Source organism: Drosophila willistoni (genome assembly GCF_018902025.1).
Source record: "Drosophila willistoni isolate 14030-0811.24 chromosome 2R unlocalized genomic scaffold, UCI_dwil_1.1 Seg167, whole genome shotgun sequence".
Taxonomy (NCBI): domain Eukaryota; kingdom Metazoa; phylum Arthropoda; class Insecta; order Diptera; family Drosophilidae; genus Drosophila; species Drosophila willistoni.
This window is the reverse complement of record NW_025814050.1, coordinates 13,008,376-13,032,029: the sequence shown is the minus strand read 5'-3', so window position 1 is coordinate 13,032,029 and position 23,654 is coordinate 13,008,376. Positions and strand designations below refer to the sequence as shown.

General features: G+C 31.2%; 1 protein-coding gene across 4 annotated transcripts; it reads right to left on the bottom strand.

The window, feature by feature from the left end:
* Window positions 1-1,844: 1,844 nt before the first annotated feature.
* Window positions 1,845-22,509, bottom strand: LOC6642856 (dnaJ protein homolog 1). 4 transcript variants are annotated; one of them, XM_023175617.2, is made up of 6 exons: window positions 22,443-22,509; window positions 11,318-11,529; window positions 10,925-11,259; window positions 10,223-10,451; window positions 9,803-10,172; window positions 1,845-2,153 (listed from the first exon to the last, which is right to left on the bottom strand). In XM_023175617.2, the coding sequence occupies exons 3-6, from the start codon at window positions 11,148-11,150 to the stop codon at window positions 1,926-1,928; spliced, it is 1,053 nt and encodes a 350-aa protein (XP_023031385.1). In that variant the 5' UTR covers window positions 11,151-11,259; window positions 11,318-11,529; window positions 22,443-22,509; the 3' UTR covers window positions 1,845-1,925. The 4 variants fall into 4 exon arrangements, with proteins under 4 accessions (XP_023031385.1, XP_015033859.1, XP_046866592.1 ...); XM_015178373.3 differs by having other exon boundaries at window positions 10,925-11,256; XM_047010636.1 differs by having other exon boundaries at window positions 9,803-10,160; window positions 10,925-11,256.
* Window positions 22,510-23,654: the final 1,145 nt, after the last annotated feature.

Sequence of the window (23,654 nt, the reverse complement as noted above, 5' to 3'; positions counted from 1 at the left end):
CAAATCAAATCTCAAATCATGCACGTTCCTTGTGCAAAATCCAAGTCAGGCGATGAGAGCAGGAGAAGCAGAAAAATTGAAAAGAAACCGCACTAGGAATACACTGGGAAAAATAGTAGTTGAAATTGAATTTCATTCGGTTTTAAGTGAAGGCCTTCATCTTGAGTATTAAAATAATTTAAACAAGTTCACTATATTTGTGTGCTATGATAAGATAAAGAAATTAAAAGAGTCAGACGGCTCTAAAGCAAATAATCATCAAGTCTTCTGCTATAAAGTCACACAAGCTTAAGATTAGATTTTTAATCAATTCGAAGTTGGCTTACTCTTCACCCATGGGCTGAAAGTCCTTCTTTTGTAACCTTAACATTAGAATTTTAATAACGTTCGATTTACTAAACGGTAATAATTAGCTGGTTCCTTTGTGATTTCATTGTTGCAATTGCAATTTCAATTGCAAATAAATAAATATCCTTTTTAGACAAACCTTAACGGTAAGAAAACTTCTTAAATGCCTTGTTAGAACTTTCTTGCTTTAAAATTCTTTGTTAAATTGGTAAAGAAAATTTTGTGCAGTGCATTTGCTGGCATTGCACTGAGGGCAAAAATTGTTTGGAAATTCAATTCACACATTTGCCAGTTGTCGATGATTTTCTGTGATTTTGACTTTGCCCCCGGAATGCTTAGATGAAAACTTGCTGGCTCATTCTGTTGACTGCTCTTTGCCTGCCTGCCTAACCATTCTGAGGTTTTCGTTAGACTCGTTTTTAAAATAAGTGGAAAATCGCAACGAATTGTTACAATGTCAGAGGCACAAAGGGGAAGGATGAAGTTGGTGGCTTGAGGCATCGAGAGAGTGTTTCAGGCACGTGCATATCGAACTCTGGTCATATCCATTGCAACTCCAACTCCTTGGCATGGCCTTCAATGTGGCATGTGTTTGAAATTTGAGGCTGCCTTTTAGGACCCTCTTTCTCTCTCTCTCTGTGTGTGTGTTTGTGTGAGTCTCTTGGACCCTTTACGGATTTCTGTCTATTTTGTATGCAAAGAGTTGTTCAAAATTTAATTTATTTACTTTACTTATTGTTGTTGTTACTGTTGTCCTTGTTTATTGTCTGCAAATGAAATGCTGCGTCGTCTATGTACCCATCCTTGGATTTCGACTCTTCTTTATTTTTTTTTTTTTACTTCTTAAACGAATTACCATTTACCAGCTTTGATGTTCTGGTGCTTTCGGTTTCGGTTTCTTTTGGAGAATTTTCTTTGGGTTTTCCCACTTCTTTATTTCGGATTTAGTTCTGCTTTGACGCAAACTTTGCAGACCATAAAGTTTTGACTTCATACAATTTTAATGACTTAACGAGCTACATTCCGGCGGTGACAAAAAAAGAAAATGCGAATGCGAAAAGCAGAAGCTAATTAGGAAAACGCTTCGCAATTTTCACTTTTCGTTTTCGCACAAACTTCAACTGGGAATTACTATTTCAAGACACTAAAAATATATATTCCATTAAGATTTCTCACACAAATACAAATAAAGGAAAGTAAAAACTCTAGAAGAAAAGAGCTATTTTTCGTTGAGTTTGGTTTATTAAGTGTAGCTTTAATTTAGACAAATAAATTAAGAATTAATGATATAATAGCTATTGGTCAACATAAGTATCCGTAAATGTATTATTGCAACAGTATAGATATATCAAAAGGTTCATGAATTAAATAGAAGAAATGTCATGTTGAAATTGCAGACAAGTTTTGAACACAAACAATAAAATCAAAAAAAAACAAAATAAAATAATAAAAAGGAAAAACCCTGAATGAATGAAAATCTGTTTTAGTAGGATGTATGTATAGATGAGTGTGTTTGTGTGTGTGTGTGTGTTTGGGTGTGGGTGTGTGCTTCTCTCAAGGTCTCAGCTCATCATCCTTCATAACATATCCCTGAGCACTTCCTTTTGTGCGGCAGTCAATTTCTCCGGAAATTGTATATCAAAGGCCACAAGCAGATCACCTTTACGTGTTGTATCCTTTGGGAAGGGTAAACCATAGCCCTGAATACGTTTCACTGTATTCGGTTTGATGATCTCCTGCATGGTGCTAATGCGTAATTTATCGCCGGACATTGTAGGAACTTGAAAGACAACACCGCAAAGAGCCTAAAAACAAAAACAAATGGAAAAGAAGAAAAACTTGAATGAAATTTTTATTTTGATTTATCCATCAAATATTGGTAAAAGCAACTCAATCTATTGTAGGCACAACCAAACAAACCACCGACCAACCAACCACCCACCCACCCATATGTACCCACATATATTCCACACTAGGCATGACCGAAATCTATCAATCTTTTTCTATATTGCTATTGGGGGTAATCCTGTTTATGTTCTTAGCCCCGAATGTGATGTTTGCCTTTTGTATCGAACATAACATTTATAAATCCTTTTTGATACGTGTTTAAACATGTTGTTGACATGATTCGACCATCTCTCCCCCAGAAGCACTCAATCCTGGCTTGTTCGATTTTCTTTCTCTTTTTGCGATTGACATACGATTTTGTTTAATTGGCCTACTAAAAAGATATACATCAATCATGTAGCAAATCCCCAAAGTGGACAAACTAAAGAAGCTATCACTGAATTGCTGCTTTAATTAGTGAAACGAACCAAAAAGAAGAAAAAAAGAAGTTAAAGCCATTAAATTTGTTTTCTTGGAAAAATCCAATATTGATAGCAGCATTACAATTTCTATGGAAAATTAGTAATTAAACTATTAATAGTTGCCCAACGGTCAAATTTTATCTAATCATTTAATTTTTGTAAAACTTTGTCACTTATCAAGTTATCTAATCAATGCAACAATTGCTCATTGATTCCTTCCGTAAAACATTATTAACAGCTGTTAGTTAGTACTAGAAGCTTTATACAAATACACGTGACTACCTATTTTCGGATAGTACTAGTTTATAAATACGTAGAACTGAAAAGATTGTGGGAGTTATTTCGAGGAGATTCCATCGGCAAAGCTAGGCAAATGAAAACACTTTAACAAATAAGTAATGGATTGAAATTTTCGTTTTTCTTAATTCGATTGGCCATATTGAAAATTCTATTCGGAGTATTTCATTCTTTGATCTTTTTCCATAAGTATATACAACTTTTTATTATTAATTTATACAACTTTCTATTATTAATTTAGAACCATCATTTCCATAAGAAATTACAAAACAATTTTTTAGCTGACTTCGATTTTTGAAATGTGCAATGATAAGAACTTTTAGTCGAAATATGTATAACTTTGACTATTAAGCGACATAGCTTAAAAAAAATCTAACCAAATTATTAGTAAAATGCATATCAATAGAGTAGGCTCTTAGTGATCTTTATAAGTAGATACAACTTGATTTGTGATTATGAAAATACATTTTTGTAGAAGTCCACAAGAAAATTGTGCAATCTATTCTAAAATTTCATTGAAGGAAACATTTTTAAAACACTTATATCTCATGAAAGAGTTTATACTATAAACTTTACAGTGAGCACAATATTCTTTAAAGGGTATTGAATTCCGAGTTTATTATATGACAATGATTTGACTTTGATGATTTGACTAAAAAAAACCTAGAAAACCTAAATATTCGGAAACAAAACTTGTAAAATTTAAGATCAAAGAAAATATCTGAATTTAGTTTTCGTTGGAAAGTAGTTCTATTCAGTTTTCATTTGAAAAAAGTGTACATTATTGGTAACATGATATTAACAATAATTGAATATTTCTTAAAAATTTAGATTTTAACTTAGATGTTAAAATGTAGAAAGTTGATTCTTTCAGGTAATTAAAGTTTTTATATGACATGATAATGATAATCACTATTTCTAAAGGTCTAAACAAGCTGAACATAATTGTTCTGAGCCTAGGATTTGTTTCTATATATTTTCGAAATAAGATGTTTTTTCTAATAAACAAATCAAGAATGCTACTAACTATTTAATTAAATTTAATTTTAATAACCATCAACGTAAACCACAAAGTAAATCAAAAACTAAACGCAAATTTATTTACATTTTTTCTCTATATTTATTTTGCATGCTTAAATTTTTCATCGGCCGAGAATAATCGTTAATATTCATATGATTACTCTTGATAAATTGCTCTCAGCATTTTTGGAGCAATTTGAAATGATTTTTTGCCTTTAAAGCAATTACATTGCCATATATGTTCATCCCATAATTGCTCAGAGGGAACAAAAAAAATTGTTTATGTGATTTCACATTCGTTTTGATGTTGAGCCATTTTGTAACCAATTAAATTTAATATATATCATAAATTACATCATCATTTACAATGAGTATCAGATAATTTGCGGAATATTGATTTAAATGCATGAAAATGTAAAAAAACTACAAATCGAGATTCGGAGGAATGAAAATCAAATCAATTTTTGTTCAAGTATCTGCAGAGTAAACTAAAAATTGATGGACAATTCAAGAATATGGTTGGAAACTGGTCTTTGTCCTGGGGACCTGGGGAAAACGCTGCGTTTTGTTTTGTTTGTTGTGTTTTGTAACTGACGGCCAGACGCCGCAATTGTTGTTCAATGTCTCTCTCTCTCTCTCTCTGACCATTTGGTATTTTCATTTTCAGTTTCAAATACCCTAAAATCTGTAGCGTACTGTAACGGAGTAGTTTATGTTTTCCTGAACAGGTTAATAAAGTTGACATTTAAATTCAATATCATTTATGATTTACTAAATATGCTAAGGGCTAAAGAAAGAGCTGTAGAACTTGGAAAATTCGAAGGTGAACCCTAAATTTTGTAAAGATCCATTGTAGGAAAAAATACTTTGTTTATCCACAATCCTGTACCCCATACCTATAGGTATAACTACATTAGAGTTTCAACTTTATCATTTTGTAGAATTTTAGAAAAATTATACGAAAAAACTTTCTTTGAAGCTTCTTTAAAATGATTAATCTAACTATGTACATATATACCAAAAAAAAAAAAATTGAGATTTAAATTTATTCTAGCTTCCATTATGTATTTTTCATATCATATATCCAGACGGAAGGTTTGAGATCCACGTCGACTTTCGATTCGGCAGCTAAAGTTCACATTTAGACGTAGAAGAAATAGTAGATAAAACGAGATATAATATAACGAGATAAACCTTATGTATAATGATTCTGATCGCTGTAGAAAGTGCTGAATGAGCTCAAGTCAGTCTAGTCATACATTAGAATTGTCCAATATTCTAATGGACCTATTTTTAACGAGAAAAGGTAAAAAGGGGCCAAAATAATATCGAACTGTTATCGATTCCAAACATTCTGAATCGAAATGGTCAAAAATTGATTCATAGTATGCACAAAATAGTCTTTAAATTTTAAAAATGATTTTAAAATGATTTAAAAATGGGACCAAGTCCAAGAATAAAACAATTATTGAGAAACTTTTCGTACTGAATGCATTGGTTCTCGAGGTTACATTAACAAAGTTTTCGAATAAGCCCCTATACTTTAAAGTTTAAACGAGATTCTAGAGACTATTTAATCTTTGGTTATAGAACATTATGTTCTATAATAACTGTATTTTATAATTCGAACTAAAAATAGATAATTTGAGTTTTCCATTTGCTTTTATTCATTACAAAGTATTGCCCAGTCGTCATATAGAAATTGCTGTGTTTCTTTTTTATCTTTTTTTTCACTATTCAGACTTGCATAGAAATGGAAACTCTCAATACAAAAGCATTTTTTTGATTCCCCAAACCCTCGAGCTAAAAACTTCGTTTGCATTTTGATGACAGTCGTCATCGTTGTTGTTGTTGTTGTTGTATAGTCAGTCGATGTTGTCGATAGAGTTTGAGGACTTTTCTAATCCAGGCAAACAAAAAAAAATGGAGAAATAAAATAATGCCACTAACCATAGAACACATAGATGGGACAAACTCATGATTTTTTGATTGCAAACGCTAGCCTAGTCATGAAACCCCAGAGAACTTCGGGAAAACCCGAACGCTCTCACTCTCAATGAGAGCGTAAAATGGGGAGAGGGCAAAGCAGCTACGAAAAAATTTCAGTCTAGCACAGACTACCGAACGACGAAGGCAGGCCTACGTCGCTTGTGATTTCGTTCTGTCTATGTATGTGTACACTCGTCGGTACATGCTCAGGCTTCGTAGTGTGTGTGTGACGTGAAGTTGTACAACATCGCATTTCAATAGCTCTCTCGACCAAAATTTTTAATTTTCGACAAAACGGCAGCAATGCGAATAGGATATGCCCCCGTGGAAAGAATATATAGAAATATTGCCATCTGCTTCGTATGTATCCCGGTGGCTGTGACGATAGAGTGTTCGCTTGGTAAAGTGTCTTGGGGGATGTCCCTGGTTCGATTCCCATTTCGGAACCGACCAATATGGTTTTTTCTATTTTTTAATAAATAATAAATAATAATAAAAATAAAGAAACAAAAAATCCACAAAAAAACAAAATTATAAAATAAAAAAAAAACCTTATTTAAGCCGACGATTTCGAGTTGGGAATCGAACCAGCGACATTCGGATCGCCAAGCGAACACTCTATCGTCACAGCCACCGGGATACATACGAAGCAGATGGCAATATTTCTATATATTCTTTCCACGGGGGCATATCCTATTCGCATTGCTGCCGTTTTGTCGAAAATTAAAAATTTTGGTCGAGAGAGCTATTGAAATGCGATGTTGTACAACTTCACGTCACACACACACTACGAAGCCTGAGCATGTACCGACGAGTGTACACATACATAGACAGAACGAAATCACAAGCGACGTAGGCCTGCCTTCGTCGTTCGGTAGTCTGTGCTAGACTGAAATTTTTTCGTAGCTGCTTTGCCCTCTCCCCATTTTACGCTCTCATTGAGAGTGAGAGCGTTCGGGTTTTCCCGAAGTTCTCTGGGGTTCCATGACTAGGCTAGCGTTTGCAATCAAAAAATCATGAGTTTGTCCCATCTATGTGTTCTATGGTTAGTGATAATGCTTTATGACATGCGATTGAATGTTGTCGATTTTTGGGTTTTTGCACACTATTTAAGCCCAAGTTGGCCATAAGGGGCCACGGGGGCAAAGGGGGTGTAAAAGCGATTTATGCTTGCTGAAGTTGACATTAAAATTTATCTGCTATGGTATATCACTTTAATTGACTATCCCAGATTCCTCGCATATTTTTCACATGTCGAACTGGTTTTCATTTTCTGTTTTTAGATTCTCCTATTGAATATTCCCCCCAAACCCCTCTGTGTTTCTTCTTTTTTTTTAGGTTTTATGTTTCAGTAGCCGTAAAAGGCAGCCAAGCATTTAAGCGTTACAGTTTCAGTATATAAAGTACATATATATCGTATATATCGATGCTGATGCTGTTCCCTACCATCATGACAGTGTCGTCATCATTGGGACAGGTTATAGTCGTGGTTTTTATTTTATTTTTCTTCTTTCTGGTTGTCGTCATCAGTTTATACATATATGTTGTCATCGCTTTAAAATCGACAACCGGCAAACTGTTCGATCATATGTTTAAATATTCATATGGTGTGCACTTTGATTTTGTCGCAATTTTCTTATTGTTTTATGTTTTCTTTTTATGTATTTCGAAATCATTTCATGCTGAGAACAATTCTATTATGTGACTAAAATTATTTTATCTTTATGCTGAGAGTGAAATCATATGTGAAATCGTAATCTTAAGACGTAAAAATCATTATATCATATATCAATATAGATAAGATCCGATCACGTACGCGTAAAAACAAAAATAGATACTAAGATTCATTTTTTTTATGTCAAACAATTAAACGATTTAAATATTAAGCAAAATACTGCGTTTAATCAGAACAATTGTCCACATTTGTGACAACAGTTTGTTAACACAAATTTTAAATTTATTAAATCGATTGTAAAGAATAAGTGTATAAATTTTTCCATTTCAGAATTATATTTGTTATACACTCTAATTTGGGAAAAATATGAGAGTACATTTTATACGTGACAGTCTTTTTTGTAATGTTAAACAAACTGCTTTTATAATTTTTAGTATCATTATTATTTATTCCTTCACTTCGACTACTTCCAATTTTAAAAAGTTTTCAGAAATGTTCTTGATTTCGAAACAGATATTTTTCACTTCTTTCGTAATGTTTAGTCAATCGACGATGCAATTTTATAAATAAATAAAGCTTTCGGATTTATATATGTCTATTTAGAAAAACCCCTTAAGAAAATACAATATTTCACCGATTTTATAAGGTCGTTTTTTTTGCGACTATGGCGGTCTAGGCTTTATAGAAATCATTTATTCTAAATTCTTATTCCTAAATGTAGTACCAGTACCTAAAAGTACCAGTACGATATCTGAATTTCGGCATATCCAAAATTAGGTTTAGATCGCAATATAGTACAAGTATTATTAGCGACACATGAAAAATCAAAGTAATAAAGGACAATGAAAAACAATAAAAATATTGGCGCCTCACGGACATACAGATATAGCTAAAACCTCTTTCAGCATTTTATCAGAACATAGTAAAAGACGATATCAGAGTATTTTATGGGGCATATCTAGATAAACATTACAAAAAACAACACCCCAAAACGTTCGAAAATGTAAAGAAATCTTCTTCTTAGAAAAAATTTAGAACTACCAAAAGAAAAAGTTCTTAAATTGTGATTTAAGGTTTCAAAGATACATAATTGGATAAATAAAATAAATCAAAAATAAGAACAAATTTTGTTATATTAATAATTTATAACACATACAAATGATCCTATTGGAATGGGTTACTTTTATTATGTGTACAAATTTTAATCAATTTGTTTAACTTAAAAAAAAGTCAAATTTATTCATTCGATCAGTAGTAAAAGTTCGATCACACCTTTTTGACACCTTTACTTTGATTATAACTAAATTGGTACACATTGATACATTTTCACTATACATTTCAATTGAATTCAGTCATAGTCTTTAATTAAAAATCAAAAACCGTGTCAAATATTTCTATATAGAAACAACAGCAACATGACACTTGAAACCAAAATTCTATTCATATTTTGTCAAGAAAAACACAAACAAAACGACAAACTAAGAAAAATATTTCACAAAAATATGCCATAACCGGCATATGAGAGAGATCGAGAATCGGAAAAATGTTTACTAAATTTGTCGCACTAACAAGCAATAAAATGTTAAAAATGTCACTGAAACTGAACAGAAGCTTTTGAGCAACTATTTAATCTACTTAATGCAATTAACAATTTTAACATGACTACAAACTGGCTAAAATGTTTCATACTTTATCATTTTGGAGTTCTCCAAAAATATTTAATGATTTTCCTCCCCTCCAATAGCGTCCGCCCCCAAAAATAATTTTGGAGCGTAAAGTTTGTGCGAAGTTTTGCGCGATTTGGCTGTGAAAAATTTAACACCTCTGAGGAGCCATGCGAAATCTGAGATGAAGCAAGCAAACTGAACTCTGTTCACTCTCTGTTGGTTGTTAATTGAAACTTGACCATGTTGACCAAATTGGTAGGCAGGCAGGCTGGTTGTCTGGTCAGCTTGGCGTATATGGTAAATTTGCCATAACCATAATGCTTGATTTTGATTACAATTTGATTTAGGCGCTGGCCGGGGCTTTAATTGGGCGCCATACTGTGAGAACAGCCAAAACACAGCCGATTGAAAGGCAGATATCTTTAACGCGATCGACAAACGATGTGAAATTCCCTTTGATTACCCCCCTCCACTCACTCCACCCGTTGCTCACTCACCTGCTTTAGTGTCAGTCTCGCCGTATAGCGTAAATCGCTGCCCTCACGCTTGAACATGGCATGCGGTTTATCTCTTATGATGAACACAATATCCGCTGGTATTTTACCGGGTGCTTGATCACCTTCCTTTTGGAAGGTGACTTTGGTGCCAGATTTCCAACCGGGCTTAATTGATATCTGTAGAACTTTATCTTCCTTCTTGGAGCTGCCATCTGGCTGGACAACACGTCGTGAGATTTTCATTTTCTTAACACAGCCATGATAGATTTCCTCCAGTGTGACATAGAGATCATGTTCGACGGGTGGATCTTGTTTCTGTTCCTTCTTAAATGGCGTGTGCACATTGAAGGAGTGTGATCTGAAAGAGGGCCTACGAAAGATTAGCCATCAATGGAATAAACATTGAAATTGTTAACCAACCTGAAAGCACTGCCTAGGCCATGCCGTGAACCAATTCCGCCAAATGGTGATGAAAAGAAATCTGGTTCCGTATCCAAATCAAAGACATTCTTATCAAACAGATTATCGCCCATATCAAAGAATGAGGCAAATGGATTACTATTGCCAAAGAACTGGGCAAATGTGGCACGTGGATCACCATGGAACTGATATGTAAATGTATTATTCGAACTGCCACCATTTCGAGTACCTGGTGAAGAGAAATGTGAAAAGAAGGGATATTGTATATCAACTTTACTTTATTTTCTAATAGAAGCTATGTTTTAATCATTGACGGAAGTTAGATTAGTTTAATTCGTTGTGAAATATGTTGAGTACGATCAGGATTGTGAAAGAAACGCTGTGAAAGAACTTTGCACCCAAAAGTATGCAATAATCAGCACAAGAATTCCATCTTTTAACTATATAAAGTGTATATGCACATATTTTGGAATGTTCTGTGCATAAAAAAGTAGTACTGGGAACAAATTGTTTTTGTAGAAAATCTTCTACTTCAAAAGTTATAAATTTGTTGAGAAGAACGAATCCTATAGCATACTTTAAGGGACACAGTTTCCCCATTTCACAACCTTTGATATCATATGAGTATGAGAAGAGATAGTAAACTAATATCAAACAAATTTAGACTATTATATCTTCAATTGTAAATTAATTATTACTTACCATTACTTTTTAGACCATCTTCGCCATATTTATCGTACACCTCTCGTTTACTTTTATCCGATAGCACCTCATAGGCCTCGGCAACTTCTTTGAATTTCTCTTCGGCATTGGCGGCTTTATTTTTATCAGGATGATAGCGCAATGCCAATTTTCTGTAGGCCTTTTTGATCTCCTCATCGGTGGCAGTTTTTGGCAGGCCTAATGTTTTATAATAATCTTTGCCCATTTTTAGGTGTTTGATTTGTGTATATGTGTTTGTGTGTGCTTGGGCGGTGTGTGTGTCTGTGTATGTGTGAGCTTGTGCAAATCTCAATGGCGCTGTTGTCTACGATCTACTATATCATATAAGTTAGATACTTGGTAAATGCAATTGCTGATTTAAGGCCTACTCACAAATATATAAATATGTACATATGTATACGTTGTCCAGATGGTTTTCCACTTCTTCTTTTTTTTCTTTTTGAATTTCTTAGTTACTAGTTGATACTGCTTAGAAATTGAATTTCTCTAGTACTTAAAATGGCACATGCATTTTGTTTGCTTGATTTGATTTTAGTTGTTTCCGTTTTTGTTTCTTGTTTTTTATTGGCAGCTCGGCAAAAATTCTGAAACGAAAAATGTGAAATAGAAAAGTTCCATTTAGTGTTTTCTCTCAGATCATAAAGTCAACTATAAGTATTTATGATAGACACGTCACAGAAGCCCCACAGACATCATACAGAGACCCTGGTCATGTTCAATGTTGAACTGCCTCACCCCACCCACGATTTTTAACTAAATTTAGACTAGGCGAGAAATGCTTATACGCTTTTTTTTTGTTCACACACTCACAACATTCGTACTTCTGCCACATCTATCTATCTATATAGTATATTAAAAAATATACATATCTAAACATATGTATATTTGGCATATGAATATTGAATATTTGTCTTGACAATTTAACAAAAATTGAAAATTATCAGACAGAGAGATGAGAATTGTTTTGGTAGCCAATTTACATTGACCTTAACATTTTCATTTTCAAAGAGCTGAATGCCCAATTGTGTTTGTAAATTGCTCAAATAGAATTCAAATTGATGATGACATTTATGTGAATGTTTCTATTAAGAAAACTGACAATGACAAAAAAAACAACATGATCATTAATCAGTTTTCGATATCAACCATTATTCTGGACTCATTTTTGAAAGTTAGGAAATTCTTCCTGTTGTACTTCTAAAGATGTTACCTAAAATGAATAAGTTTTTGAAATAATTTCCACAAATACTAACGAATTTATTACTTTCATTTTCTTTTGTATTTATATAATGTTATATTGTCCTTTGATAAGTGGTCAAAAAACTTAGATTACCGCTTTGGCTATCTCTTTTCGATGGCTTGTAAAAAAAAGTGAGAGTGAGAACTTACTACTTAACTTATATTCGAACTCAATTGTTTGCTATTTCAAATCAATATTCTTTAAATTAAAATTGATAGCTATCTATCCGCTTTATTATCAGGGTTTCCATGAACTTGCTCAGTTAATGTTTTACATCTCTTTTGGTATGCTTAAATCTTATTTACTTCAATCGAACTATGATCCAGAATTAACTACTTGTTAGTAATACTCGACAAATAGTTAGTATAACTCGTTAAAAAATACCAAAATCAAATACCAGCATTGATTTTCTTCAGTCTGTAAAGTTTTTTTTTTAGTCAATTGATCTTAGCGGCGGAAGTTATCCCTAATATTCAATTACTTGACACAGAGTAATGCAAAAATCTGTCAATTATTGCAATGATTTTCTTGTGGTTTGTATATTAGAATTATCAATGAAAATAAGACATTTCAATGTGAAAAGATAATCAATCTGAGATTTGATAATAAATTGAATTCAAAACCACAATAATAAAGCCGCAATTTATTATAAACATGGATCAAATTTAATATATATGTATACTAAATACCTTAAATTAAGATGTATGAGAATTGAAATACACAAAGAAATAAAATTATTATGTTTCCTGTCTCAACTAAAATTCACAGTAAATATTTCTGATATTGATGATTATGCATTAAACTCCTTTACATTTCTCGCCGATTCTACCAAATTTATATAGAAATCATTAACATTCAGCATGTCAACACATCTGACAATCGATCCATTCATTCACTCAATACAATTTGTTAGCCTTGAGATTAACTGATTTCATCTTGGAATACGATTTTCTATTTATTATTGTTTTTTTTGCAAATAAAGTTGTTGCTTTGACAATTTCAACAACAATTGTTGCGAAATATCGTCTGCTGCCTTGAATTTTGAATTCTCTGGGGGTCTAGCCTGGCCTGGCTGTCAATATATATACAATCTATCGATTGTACATACATATAGAAACAATTTGATCGATTGATGCGATCAGCAGCAATAGCAACAGCAAACCAACAGAATCAATATGCATATAATTGTTATTTTATAGGATTGTGCCAAAATGTGTGCCAGATTGAGCATGAGAGACAAGGTCAAGCATGCAAAATTTTTATTTCAAATATTCTTTTCATTCGGAAAAGTTTATATATATAACACCACAAAGTGTGTGTGTTTATACATATATGTATATAGAAAGGCGAGGTGTGTTTGAAGAGAAAGCAGTCTTTTGTTGATAGCCATATTACTAGCAATTGTTTACATTTAGATTATACACGATAAAGATAAGAATATATAGATACGTAAGGAAGTTCAAAACTAAAAATTTTATTATTTTTTCTACTCAATTTTATAGTAAACAAGGGTTATCTATTATCTTGTTTGCTATTTTAATACCAGTGGCACTTCAAGTCAGATGACAGATAAATATTCTAATTTCTCACATTGCAATAATGCTATCAATCAACACAAAACAATACTCAATATATTTATAATAGCAACTCTTTGTCTAACTAACATTTTAATCAACTATTTTTTAATTAAAATTGTATGTCTATATAATACTTAATTTTTTAAATAATACAAAATGCCTAAATATATAAACAATTATCACCTATAACAACAATATATATTATAACAAGATAGCTGATCCTTTGATCCTTCGTTGAACCCAGCATCCACTGTATTTCATATAAAATATAGCCATATTTCATCTAATTCTCATTATGCCAACTACTTTACACTTGAAATTTTTATATTTTTGAGAATTAAAGCAATGTTTCACCTGTTTAATACAAAAGATAAACATTTAATATATTAAGAAGTTTATTCATCATCAAAATTATCTTATTCTTCATGATAAAACAAAGCATTAATTATCTATTTAGATAGATAGAAAGATAAGAAAATAAAGCAAAGATCTAGAATCAATCCCAAGTAACAAAATATGCACATTACATTATTATAGTACTTATTATTGTGAATAAATGAATTGAAATGAATTCCACAAATTTTTATACTTTGTTTAGAAAAGACCAAATTTACCTCTTCAACGTAATGAAACTTGTTTCACTTAAAGGACCACTAATATAACAAGATTCTCGGGGCTACTTTCCACATTCTAATTTATAGTACATTTTATAGTAAACTTTATTAAGACCTATCAATTCAAAGTTAGGACCAATAATAATTTTTAATAATTTTAATAATTTATAATAATTTAATTTAGTAAACTGACAAAGACTTTAAAAGTTTTTATAATTATAAAATTATCTCTGAAAATTATTTATATTTCAGAGAGGTTTCTACACATGAAAAAGGAAATTGATAACAATTAATAATTATCTTTAAGGTACTAGAGTTAGGGCAGTTTTTCAAGGTGCATCAAATTAAAAAAAAACCGTTTTTCTCGATGCAAAAATATCTATTAAATTTTACAAACACTGATTTGAAATTTTACAGATTCTTTATTTATTGAATTTGAAAAATTTCGACAAGCATCAAGGACAAGAACCTCTCTTTAGTACTTACAATTAGTCCTGCCTTTCTTATTAAACATATCTCGCTTTCTTTTGGATGGTCTATAGATAGGTATGCAATGCATATACATATAGATATACTATATATATTTATCAACTGAAACAAAATTATATTATGCAAGGTGATTATCTTTAATGTGTATATTTTATATATATACTCATTCTTTTATTTCTGTAGATATGTATTTAAATTGGTAGCAAAAAGTTCTCTTCTCGAAATTAAATGAAATTTTTCGCTCACGTTTTGTTTTTTTTTTCTTTTTGTTTCATGTCGCTTGTCTTGTTTTTTATGGTTTTTTATTGAATTATTAACCACATTTGCATTGTTCGTGCGAAATTATGAGTTTAAGGTGGTAAATAAATTCATGCTCGAATTGAAATTATTATTGGGTGTATGTATGTTTTTACAAACACTTTTCCCCCTACCAGCCCCCCGCCAACGTCCCACCCATTGACATTTACAACATGTTTTGCGTGGGAGGGGGCCAAAGTGGTTGTATAGCGAATTCGAATATCTTCCGCATAAATAATTTATGGCCAGGCAGGAACCGACTCATTTATTGATTACAATATAGCATTTGTTTAACAATTTATGGCAATTTCATATGCATATGTACATACTATATACATTTGTTGTGCATTTTTATTAGGGAATTTGCTTTTAATACTACATAGATTGCAATTTGAATTTCTTTTCTCTTCTCGCTGTCTGGCAAAGTAAAAAAAAAATTATAAATTGTCGTAGGTTATGAGAGGCCACCACCGAGAGATGAGGCACTTTAGTCGTTTGTTTGTTATTATAGTGTGTCCCCACCAATTGGTTGCTCCACTTAATTGAATTGAACTTGATTTATAATCCAATTTTTCTCATATATTTCAGTACTATTGCCCATCTCTCTCATTTCACATTCTCAGCTTTGTTTCTTTTTTTTTCTTTTTTTCTAAAGAAATCATAAATTATTGTGAATTGGTTTTTGATTTATGTAGGGGTATTAATATTTGGATATTAATTTATCGCCCATTTTTGCAAAATCATTTGAATTGGTTATGATTAAAGCAATCTTTTGATACTGAAAAGCAATTTCTATATCCGTAGATGTGTTTGTATATCCTTGTCCAAATGGTGAATTCATTTTCTGATCAGTATCCGTCTTTCTGCTAGTCTATGCACGAAATTATTTCAGACTTAGAGCATTTGTTGCAGAACAATTTTTGGAATCTCAACTGTACGACAAATTTATCACATCGAAATATGACGAGCTAAACAACAATTAAGAGCTATATCAACGTTAGAGAGACACTGAAACATTTTGGTCTCAACGAAACGAAATCTCAACTGTATTCTACTTATTGTTTTCTTCAATCGGAATGGAAGAAAAGGATATCATATGTACTTTACAATTTACATATAGAAAACGCTTACAAGTTGACAATTTCAGGAACACAAATCTTCTTAGAATCTTGAAGGAAGCATAGTTTTTAGATCATTCCAAGATGTTAAATCTCAAATGTTAATTTTAGAGAGTTTTCTAATATTTAAGATATATTCCAGTTAGTTTTATGTAAGGAAACAAAATAATAAACAAGATTCTATTAGTCGAATGTAATTTAGCAGTTTTTTATGGAAAAAGTAAAAGAAGATCATAGCATATATCAAACTAGAAAAAATCATTTCAAACTTGGTTTTCTCGCAAAAGTTAAGGAGATTGCATACACAAAGTCTCAATTAAAAAAAAAAAAGTAATAAAATAACTCTTTGAAGTCTTAATTATTAAATTGTTGGAAAAATAAAATGACATATTGGTTTTAATACGCTACGTCAATGTGTACTTCTTTCCAATACCTCAAAAAATCTTCAAAAAAGAAGAATTTCATTTCTATTAGTAATAAAATCAATATTTAAAATATGAAATATTTGTATATCTTCATACCATGTTTAGGATAAAGCGTAAGTTGTATAAGGTCAGTAATATTAATTGAACAAAAAGACAATCACTTGAGTAGAAAAGTCAAGTATTTATGATGTCTCTTTTTACTACCAAATATGAATGATGTATTGAAATTTGACCAACTTTAACTCTTTATTCAACTATACCAATGAACATTGAATGACTGTCCGTCGTTTCCTATATTGTCAAGGTCATTTAAACAACTTCATTTCATATGGCACAACTCTCATTCAAGCTCTTTCAATCACTCTCGCTCTCCACACAAACCAACCTACATACATACTCATGATGTACATACATACATAGGTATACATTAATTTATTATGTGTTCACAGTACAAACATACTTATTTGTTTGTCTCAAAGTCAACAACAGATTTCATTCAGTGTCAACCATGTTTTTTTTTTGTATTGCTAAAAAAAATAAAAATGGCAAAAAAGAAACCAAGCAAAAAACAAAAAAAAAAAACGTTAAAGCACCAAAAAGTTTATTCACCCACACTTTAGCCGAGAATCTGCTATGAAGGTATAACAAGTAGTCAGCATAACAATTCTGCTAGCACAAAATATCTTAACTGATATTTCTTATAACGTTTAAAAATATATTTCATACCCTTTCATAAGAGTTTGGTAGTATGTGAAAGATTTTTGTAGTTGGGTGCAGATAATCTTAGTTTTCTATACTCTTGATCAGTAATAAGCAAAAGGATCTTAGCAATTTAAATAATGTTATAATTCTCCTATATTTTATATACTACAACTATTATTCCAAATATTATTCCAGAACCATGTTTTTATAAGATATAAATTAATCTAAAAAGTACTCTTTCGAAATCCAAAGAGGACTAAGTTTAATTCCTATAAAAACAAAGTTCTTAGGAAATATAAATATATACATACAATTGGAGTCGATATGATATATTCTATTTAGATAAACCTTAAGGTATTTTATATATCATCCTAAATGAGCGCCAGAAACTGTTTTTTCTTGTTTTTAGCTGCTATGCTATATATTTTTTAAAAAAATCAAGGTTCGTTAGGTATAAAACTGCAATAGACATATCTATAGTCAAATTTAGAGAGGAAATGCAAGACTATGCCTGAATGACGACCCAAGAAAGGAACCTCAAAGAGAATCCTAGCAAGGGGGCTTTAAAAAAGGGCTAATTGTTAATACAACTATCGAGGAGAAGATTTTTTAAACTTTTCCAAATTACTAAAACTGTTAAAAAACGTTCTACTCGTCTGAATTCACACCTGGTAATAGTTAAACATTTAGTTTAGATGGCCGAAAGAGTATTTAAAAAACGGTTTTATGATGAAGTTGGTAACAAATGGATTAGTCTTAGACTTTTGTTTGATAATTTGATATAATTTCATTATAAAAAAAACGTTCATTTTAGACTTTTGCTTGATACTTCTATTACTTGTTCGCATTTCAAGTAAGAATTTCACTTTAGCGGCAAGTTGGACCAATGATTGACAAATAAAAATAATCCAACATTTTAGTGGACTTTAAAGCAAACTTTATTAAACATATCCCAAAAGCGTATCTCAAAGTCAACTTCACAGCTTAACAAAGATACCTTAAGACATTTATATGGCCATTTAGCAAATATCAATGTAGATAATTTTGGTATAAGTGGGTGTCTCTAAGCTACAAATCCGCAACAAAAATAACCACCATGACTAAGACGAAAATGATTTGGATCTGACGTTTACCTGTTGGTACAGTAAGTCCTCCCACACATACGCACATGCTTACACTATTTTGGAGAAATCTACGCAACAATTTCCATTATTTTTGTCCATGATTCATAATAAGAAAGTTGCCAGGCAAGGAAAAGCAAAAAAAAAACGAAAAAACAGAATTGTCTATGCAATTATTCATCTTGCCAAGTAATTAAAACATTTTTGCTATACTATGTAATTTAATACATCCACTAAAAACAAAGACAAAACAATATAAATATTTCTATGAAATGTATGCAAAAAATTCCATTCCATTTCCGTTTATTTTAGCCACAACATTTGTTGTTTTTTTTCTTCCAAAAATTTGCATAGAATAACTATTAAAAAAATAAATAAATAAACATATGTGTAGATTTTTCACCATGTATAAACGAAATTTGAATTTTTTATACACACAAAACTTGATTTAATTCTGTGAAAATGATTCTATTTTAAATATTGATTGAGACAGAATTAAATTAAGTAGATATAATAAATATAAAGCTCTTAATGGCATTAAGAAAAAATCCAAAAGAAGCAAAAATAAAATGAAAATTTGTGCTAAAATGGTAGATTATGATTGAAAATTGATAAATAAATAATTCAATCAAGTAGAAAATTAAATTTTGTTGCGAAAACATGAACGTGTATGAAAAACAATTGAAATCCTATTAAAAAAGAGAAAATTAAAGCCAAAGAAAGAAAATATTTAAAATACACAAAAAATTTACTTGGACACATTTTCGCCACTCATACGACTGGTTGACCAAGCAGACCAAAGAAAGAAAAATAAAATGTTTTCTACGTATTAAAATTGATTTAAAAGATTAAATAAATATAAAATGTTTTGAAATGTTTCAAAAAATTGTTTAATATTACTTTTTAATGAACATTTTTCGTTACATTAAGCAACTCTCCATTGATTAATTACAAAAAATTATTTTTAGCTCTCATTGTGACAAAATGAAAAATGTTAAACAAGAAAAAATGCAAAAAAAAGTCAGTAATTATAATTAATCAATTACAAAAACAAAATCGCGAAAATGTATTTCCTTATGGTATTTATTCTCTCTTGCGTTTGTTGTTGTTTTTTTTTTTTTGTTTAATCACCAAGCAATGTTGCTGCGCTACTCTCTCATTCTTATACAAGATTATATATTAAATGTGACCATGCCTTCCAAATGGGCCGCCCACTTGACGCCCACTCAGCAGCTGTTTTGACAGCACAAAAGAGAGGCCAAAAAGCGTGTGAGTGTGAGAAACAGAGAGTGAAAGGCCTTTTCCTCTCCAAGTGTGTCATAATTTAAAAATACAAAGGAGAAGAGCAAGAAGAAGACAACCTAAACGAATAACAAGAATTAAAAGAAGAATCAGTTGAAGATGAATTGGTGGATAGAAGAAGAAAAAGGCATTAGTGCAAAAATACAAGAAGTAGAAAGAAGGAAAGGAATAACAAAACAGAAAGAAGAAGTAAATAAGCAATGAACAATTATAATAATAGGCATAAGAAGACAGCAAATAAGGGAGAAATAGAAAATACAGACAACCTAAACCTGAGGGCCAAAGAACTAGTTCAATATGAAGCTGAACTAAAAGATCAAGAGGGACTATTAAAAATAACTAATACAAAAAGAAGTTGAACTGAATATGCTGAAAGAAGATTCATAATATATTAAAATCAAGAGAGTCTAAAAGACGGTCAGAAAGATCTAGGTCAAAAAGAAGTTAAACTAACATAGAAAACAGGAATAGCAAAGATTAAAGATACATAAAAATCAAGAAAATCTAAAAGAAAGAACTAGTTTAAAAAGAAAATGAATTACAAGACCACTAAAGAAAACTCTGAATCCTTCTTTCTATATTCTTTATATACAATAACTAATCTATTTAAATTTCATCTTGATTCCAAGTGGTAAAGCAGAAAACCCCTAAAGCAAAAGGTGTCAAAATATGAAGAAGACACAAGAAAACTACCCCTAGGAAGGAATATACAAATAACAGAAATAAAAATAATTAACTGACAAGCATTAACAATAAATGCTGACAATTGTGTTCTTACGGATTAATTGTCTCTTCTTTATAAGTAATTATGATTAGCCAACAAGCTTTTGATCTCAAGAGAGATAAAAATGGTTTTCGGTTTGATTTTTCTTTTTTTTTTCTTTTTTGTTTAATTTGGAGGTCAGCAACAAGTATCCATCCACCGCTCTCCCACTCTCCCACACACACACACACACACACCCTCTGGCAATTTATTGAACCTTGTGTTTAATTAATTGTCTTAAAAATTTGTTTATTTAATTAAAAAGCCACTGAGATCATGGAAATATACCAACAAATGGGCATCTGAATATAAGAAATAATAATAGCTAATTCAAATATTTTCTTTAAGAAAAGCTCAAAAAAAATATTTTGGAATAATCTTATCGGAAAACAAAGAAGATTTAGTAAGGTCTAGGAAGGTTGGTTACCCTACCAAAAGGGTATTGCCTTTTTTTTTTGGAAAAAATCTATTATGAAACATTTTTTACCTATGTATATAACTGGTTGAAATAAATTAGAAAATGAACAACTTTGCTTAAGTTAAAACAAGTTTTTAACCAAAAATTGCATAAATTTGGAATTAATCATCATTTTAAAATTTGCAAATTTATTAATTAAACAATTTGTATAACAAATGTTTTCAAAAACTCCAACTTAGAGGATATAAACTAATTTTTAGACCGTTCCTAAGGACTTAAATACAATTTGATCACAAAAACATAGTTATTTTATCACTAGGGGATTTAGGTTCTAATTTTGGAACGAAAATCGGTTTTGGATATTGACAATCTACTAGTTTAAAAGTAAAAACATCGTGTTTGGGGAGAATATATCACACTCCTCTAAACCTATACTAATCCTTTATCAGTTCAATATGTAAAAAAGTCGTTCATCCTAATAAAAGTCGCTCCTAAGTGCTTAACATTGATCCACAGAGAAAGGCAAATACTTATACTAATGTATATATAGCGAAATCGGTTCATACTTATATCTGGTTAAATACAAATATTCCCTTCTTGCCAATGCTTTTCACAAAATAACCCCAAAGTGTGTATATTCCAAAGAAAAAAGGCAAAATCGAAAATTTGGTGAGAAAAAAAAAATATACACAAAAATAACTAAAAATCCTAAAAATAGAACTTATTTAAAGAAATGAAACCATGAAAAATTTTCAAATAACATCGAAAGGCAGAGAAAAACCGATGGTAAAATGCGAATGAAAAAAAAAATACGAAAATATAAATATAAATAATAAAGCACACAGGAAAAATTGTGAAAAATTGAAAAAGAACCGTGAAAATACATAGAGAGAATGATGGGATAGAAAAGAGATAGTGGGGCTGGGTCGAAAGGGGGACGGGGTATACTAATTTTTGGCAGCTTTGCCTAATTTGTAGATATATAAAATTTGGAAAACTCTTTCAATTTGGGTTAAGCAGAACATCAGAATACCGTTAACATAGAAAACGAATTATTATTAAAAATTTGACAGATTTGTTTGTTTTTTCTTTGTTTCATACCATAAAAAGCACTTTACAACATACAAAATATATATGTTTGTATGTGTGTGTGTATATATCTAAATTTATATATGTATAAGTGTGTATATAATTTTTATTATTTTGCTTTGACCACATTTGGTGAAACGAAACGTAGACCAGACCACGTTAAGCCCCAACACTCACACACACACATAGACACACCAGTCCAACACTCCACTCACACAGTCACACACTCACGCACTGCAAGTTTAGCTTTTTTTGTTTTTGTTTTTTTTTTTTTGCTAGTTGTTTTTGTTGTAAACAATATTACAAAACAATTAAATCATATTTTTTGTTTTTTATTCTTACAATTGCTAGTAATTGATGTTGTTGATTTATTTCTCTTTCTCTCGCTCTCTCTCTCTTTATGTGTACATATGTATCTTCTCACTCTTTAAATACATATATTTGTGTATATATATATTTTGGATCACGAATTTCAGATTTCTTATATTCCTTTTATTATTAGTATTAGCGCGAGTTTTTCTTGGCTGCCAATTTAGACGTTACGTTAAAAATTCGCTAGACAACCGATACCGTCGGACAACTACGACGACGCTTTGAGACTCACTGAAAACGGCCCCACCAAAGGCGCCCCCAAAATACCCCAAAACCAAACAGCAAAGCAGAGACCCGGAGACTTGTCTGTCATTTTGCCTGATCAAAACTCTGACGCATTCAACCAAAGAGACAGACAGAGAGAGATAGAGAGCAAGGTAGAGTACGAGCGAACGCAAATTTGCTACACAGAGAGGCGGCAACAGATCGGCACAGAGTGGGAGTGTGAGAGCGGCAAGACAAAATGAGAGAGGCTTTGTAAGTAAGTAGTTTTTGTTCTTTTCTTTTCATTTCTTACAATACCCCCACTCTGCCCCCCACACGATAGCAGCTGTCGTAGTCTACACACCTCGTGCTCTCCCCATGTACAACAACAACAAAAACTAAGTAAAAACTTGCAAACGATTCAATGTATTGATCCGAATTCGAGGCGATCGCCATCGAATCGCCATATGCGTCATACAACATACAGAGAGCTTTTTCCCATAGGTGAGCTAAAGGAGCTTTTTTTTTGTTGGTTAACCTGTAGTCATAGCAAATAGTGTGGGGTATATGCGATTTAATGCAATTTGAAAACTAAACAATCAAACTATTAAACAGAATTTTGAAATATTAATTATCTGCATGATATTTTATATTATAAAATACTTAAGGATATTATCAACAAGACTTAAAGAAAACTGTGACATCCAAATATTTGAAAAAAAATTAAAGCCATATTTAGGGGAACCCCAGAATAAAAAACGAATAACTTTTTTAGAACTTTTGAGTATTGCAGTTTAAAAATTTAGATAAAAAAATTAAAATTTATTTTTCATGGCGTTAATGAACAAACTTACGATCCTAACATGAAACCCAGAAATTTCTATGAATATTACTCATACAACATGTTGCCTCAATTATAGAATGAAAATTTGTTAATAGAATAACTCGCTCACAAAGCTTACTGGTGTTTTACTATGA

Excerpts from the sequence above, each read along its gene's own strand:
- LOC6642856 (XM_023175617.2), bottom strand. The coding sequence starts at position 11,150 with ATGGGCAAAGATTATTATAAAACATTAGGCCTGCCAAAAACTGCCACC. Across the intron at positions 10,452-10,924 it reads AGATGGTCTAAAAAGTAATG|GTACTCGAAATGGTGGCAGT; the intron begins GTAAGTAATAAT and ends TCTCTTCACCAG. Across the intron at positions 2,154-9,802 it reads CGAGACTGACACTAAAGCAG|GCTCTTTGCGGTGTTGTCTT; the intron begins GTGAGTGAGCAA and ends TTTTGTTTTTAG.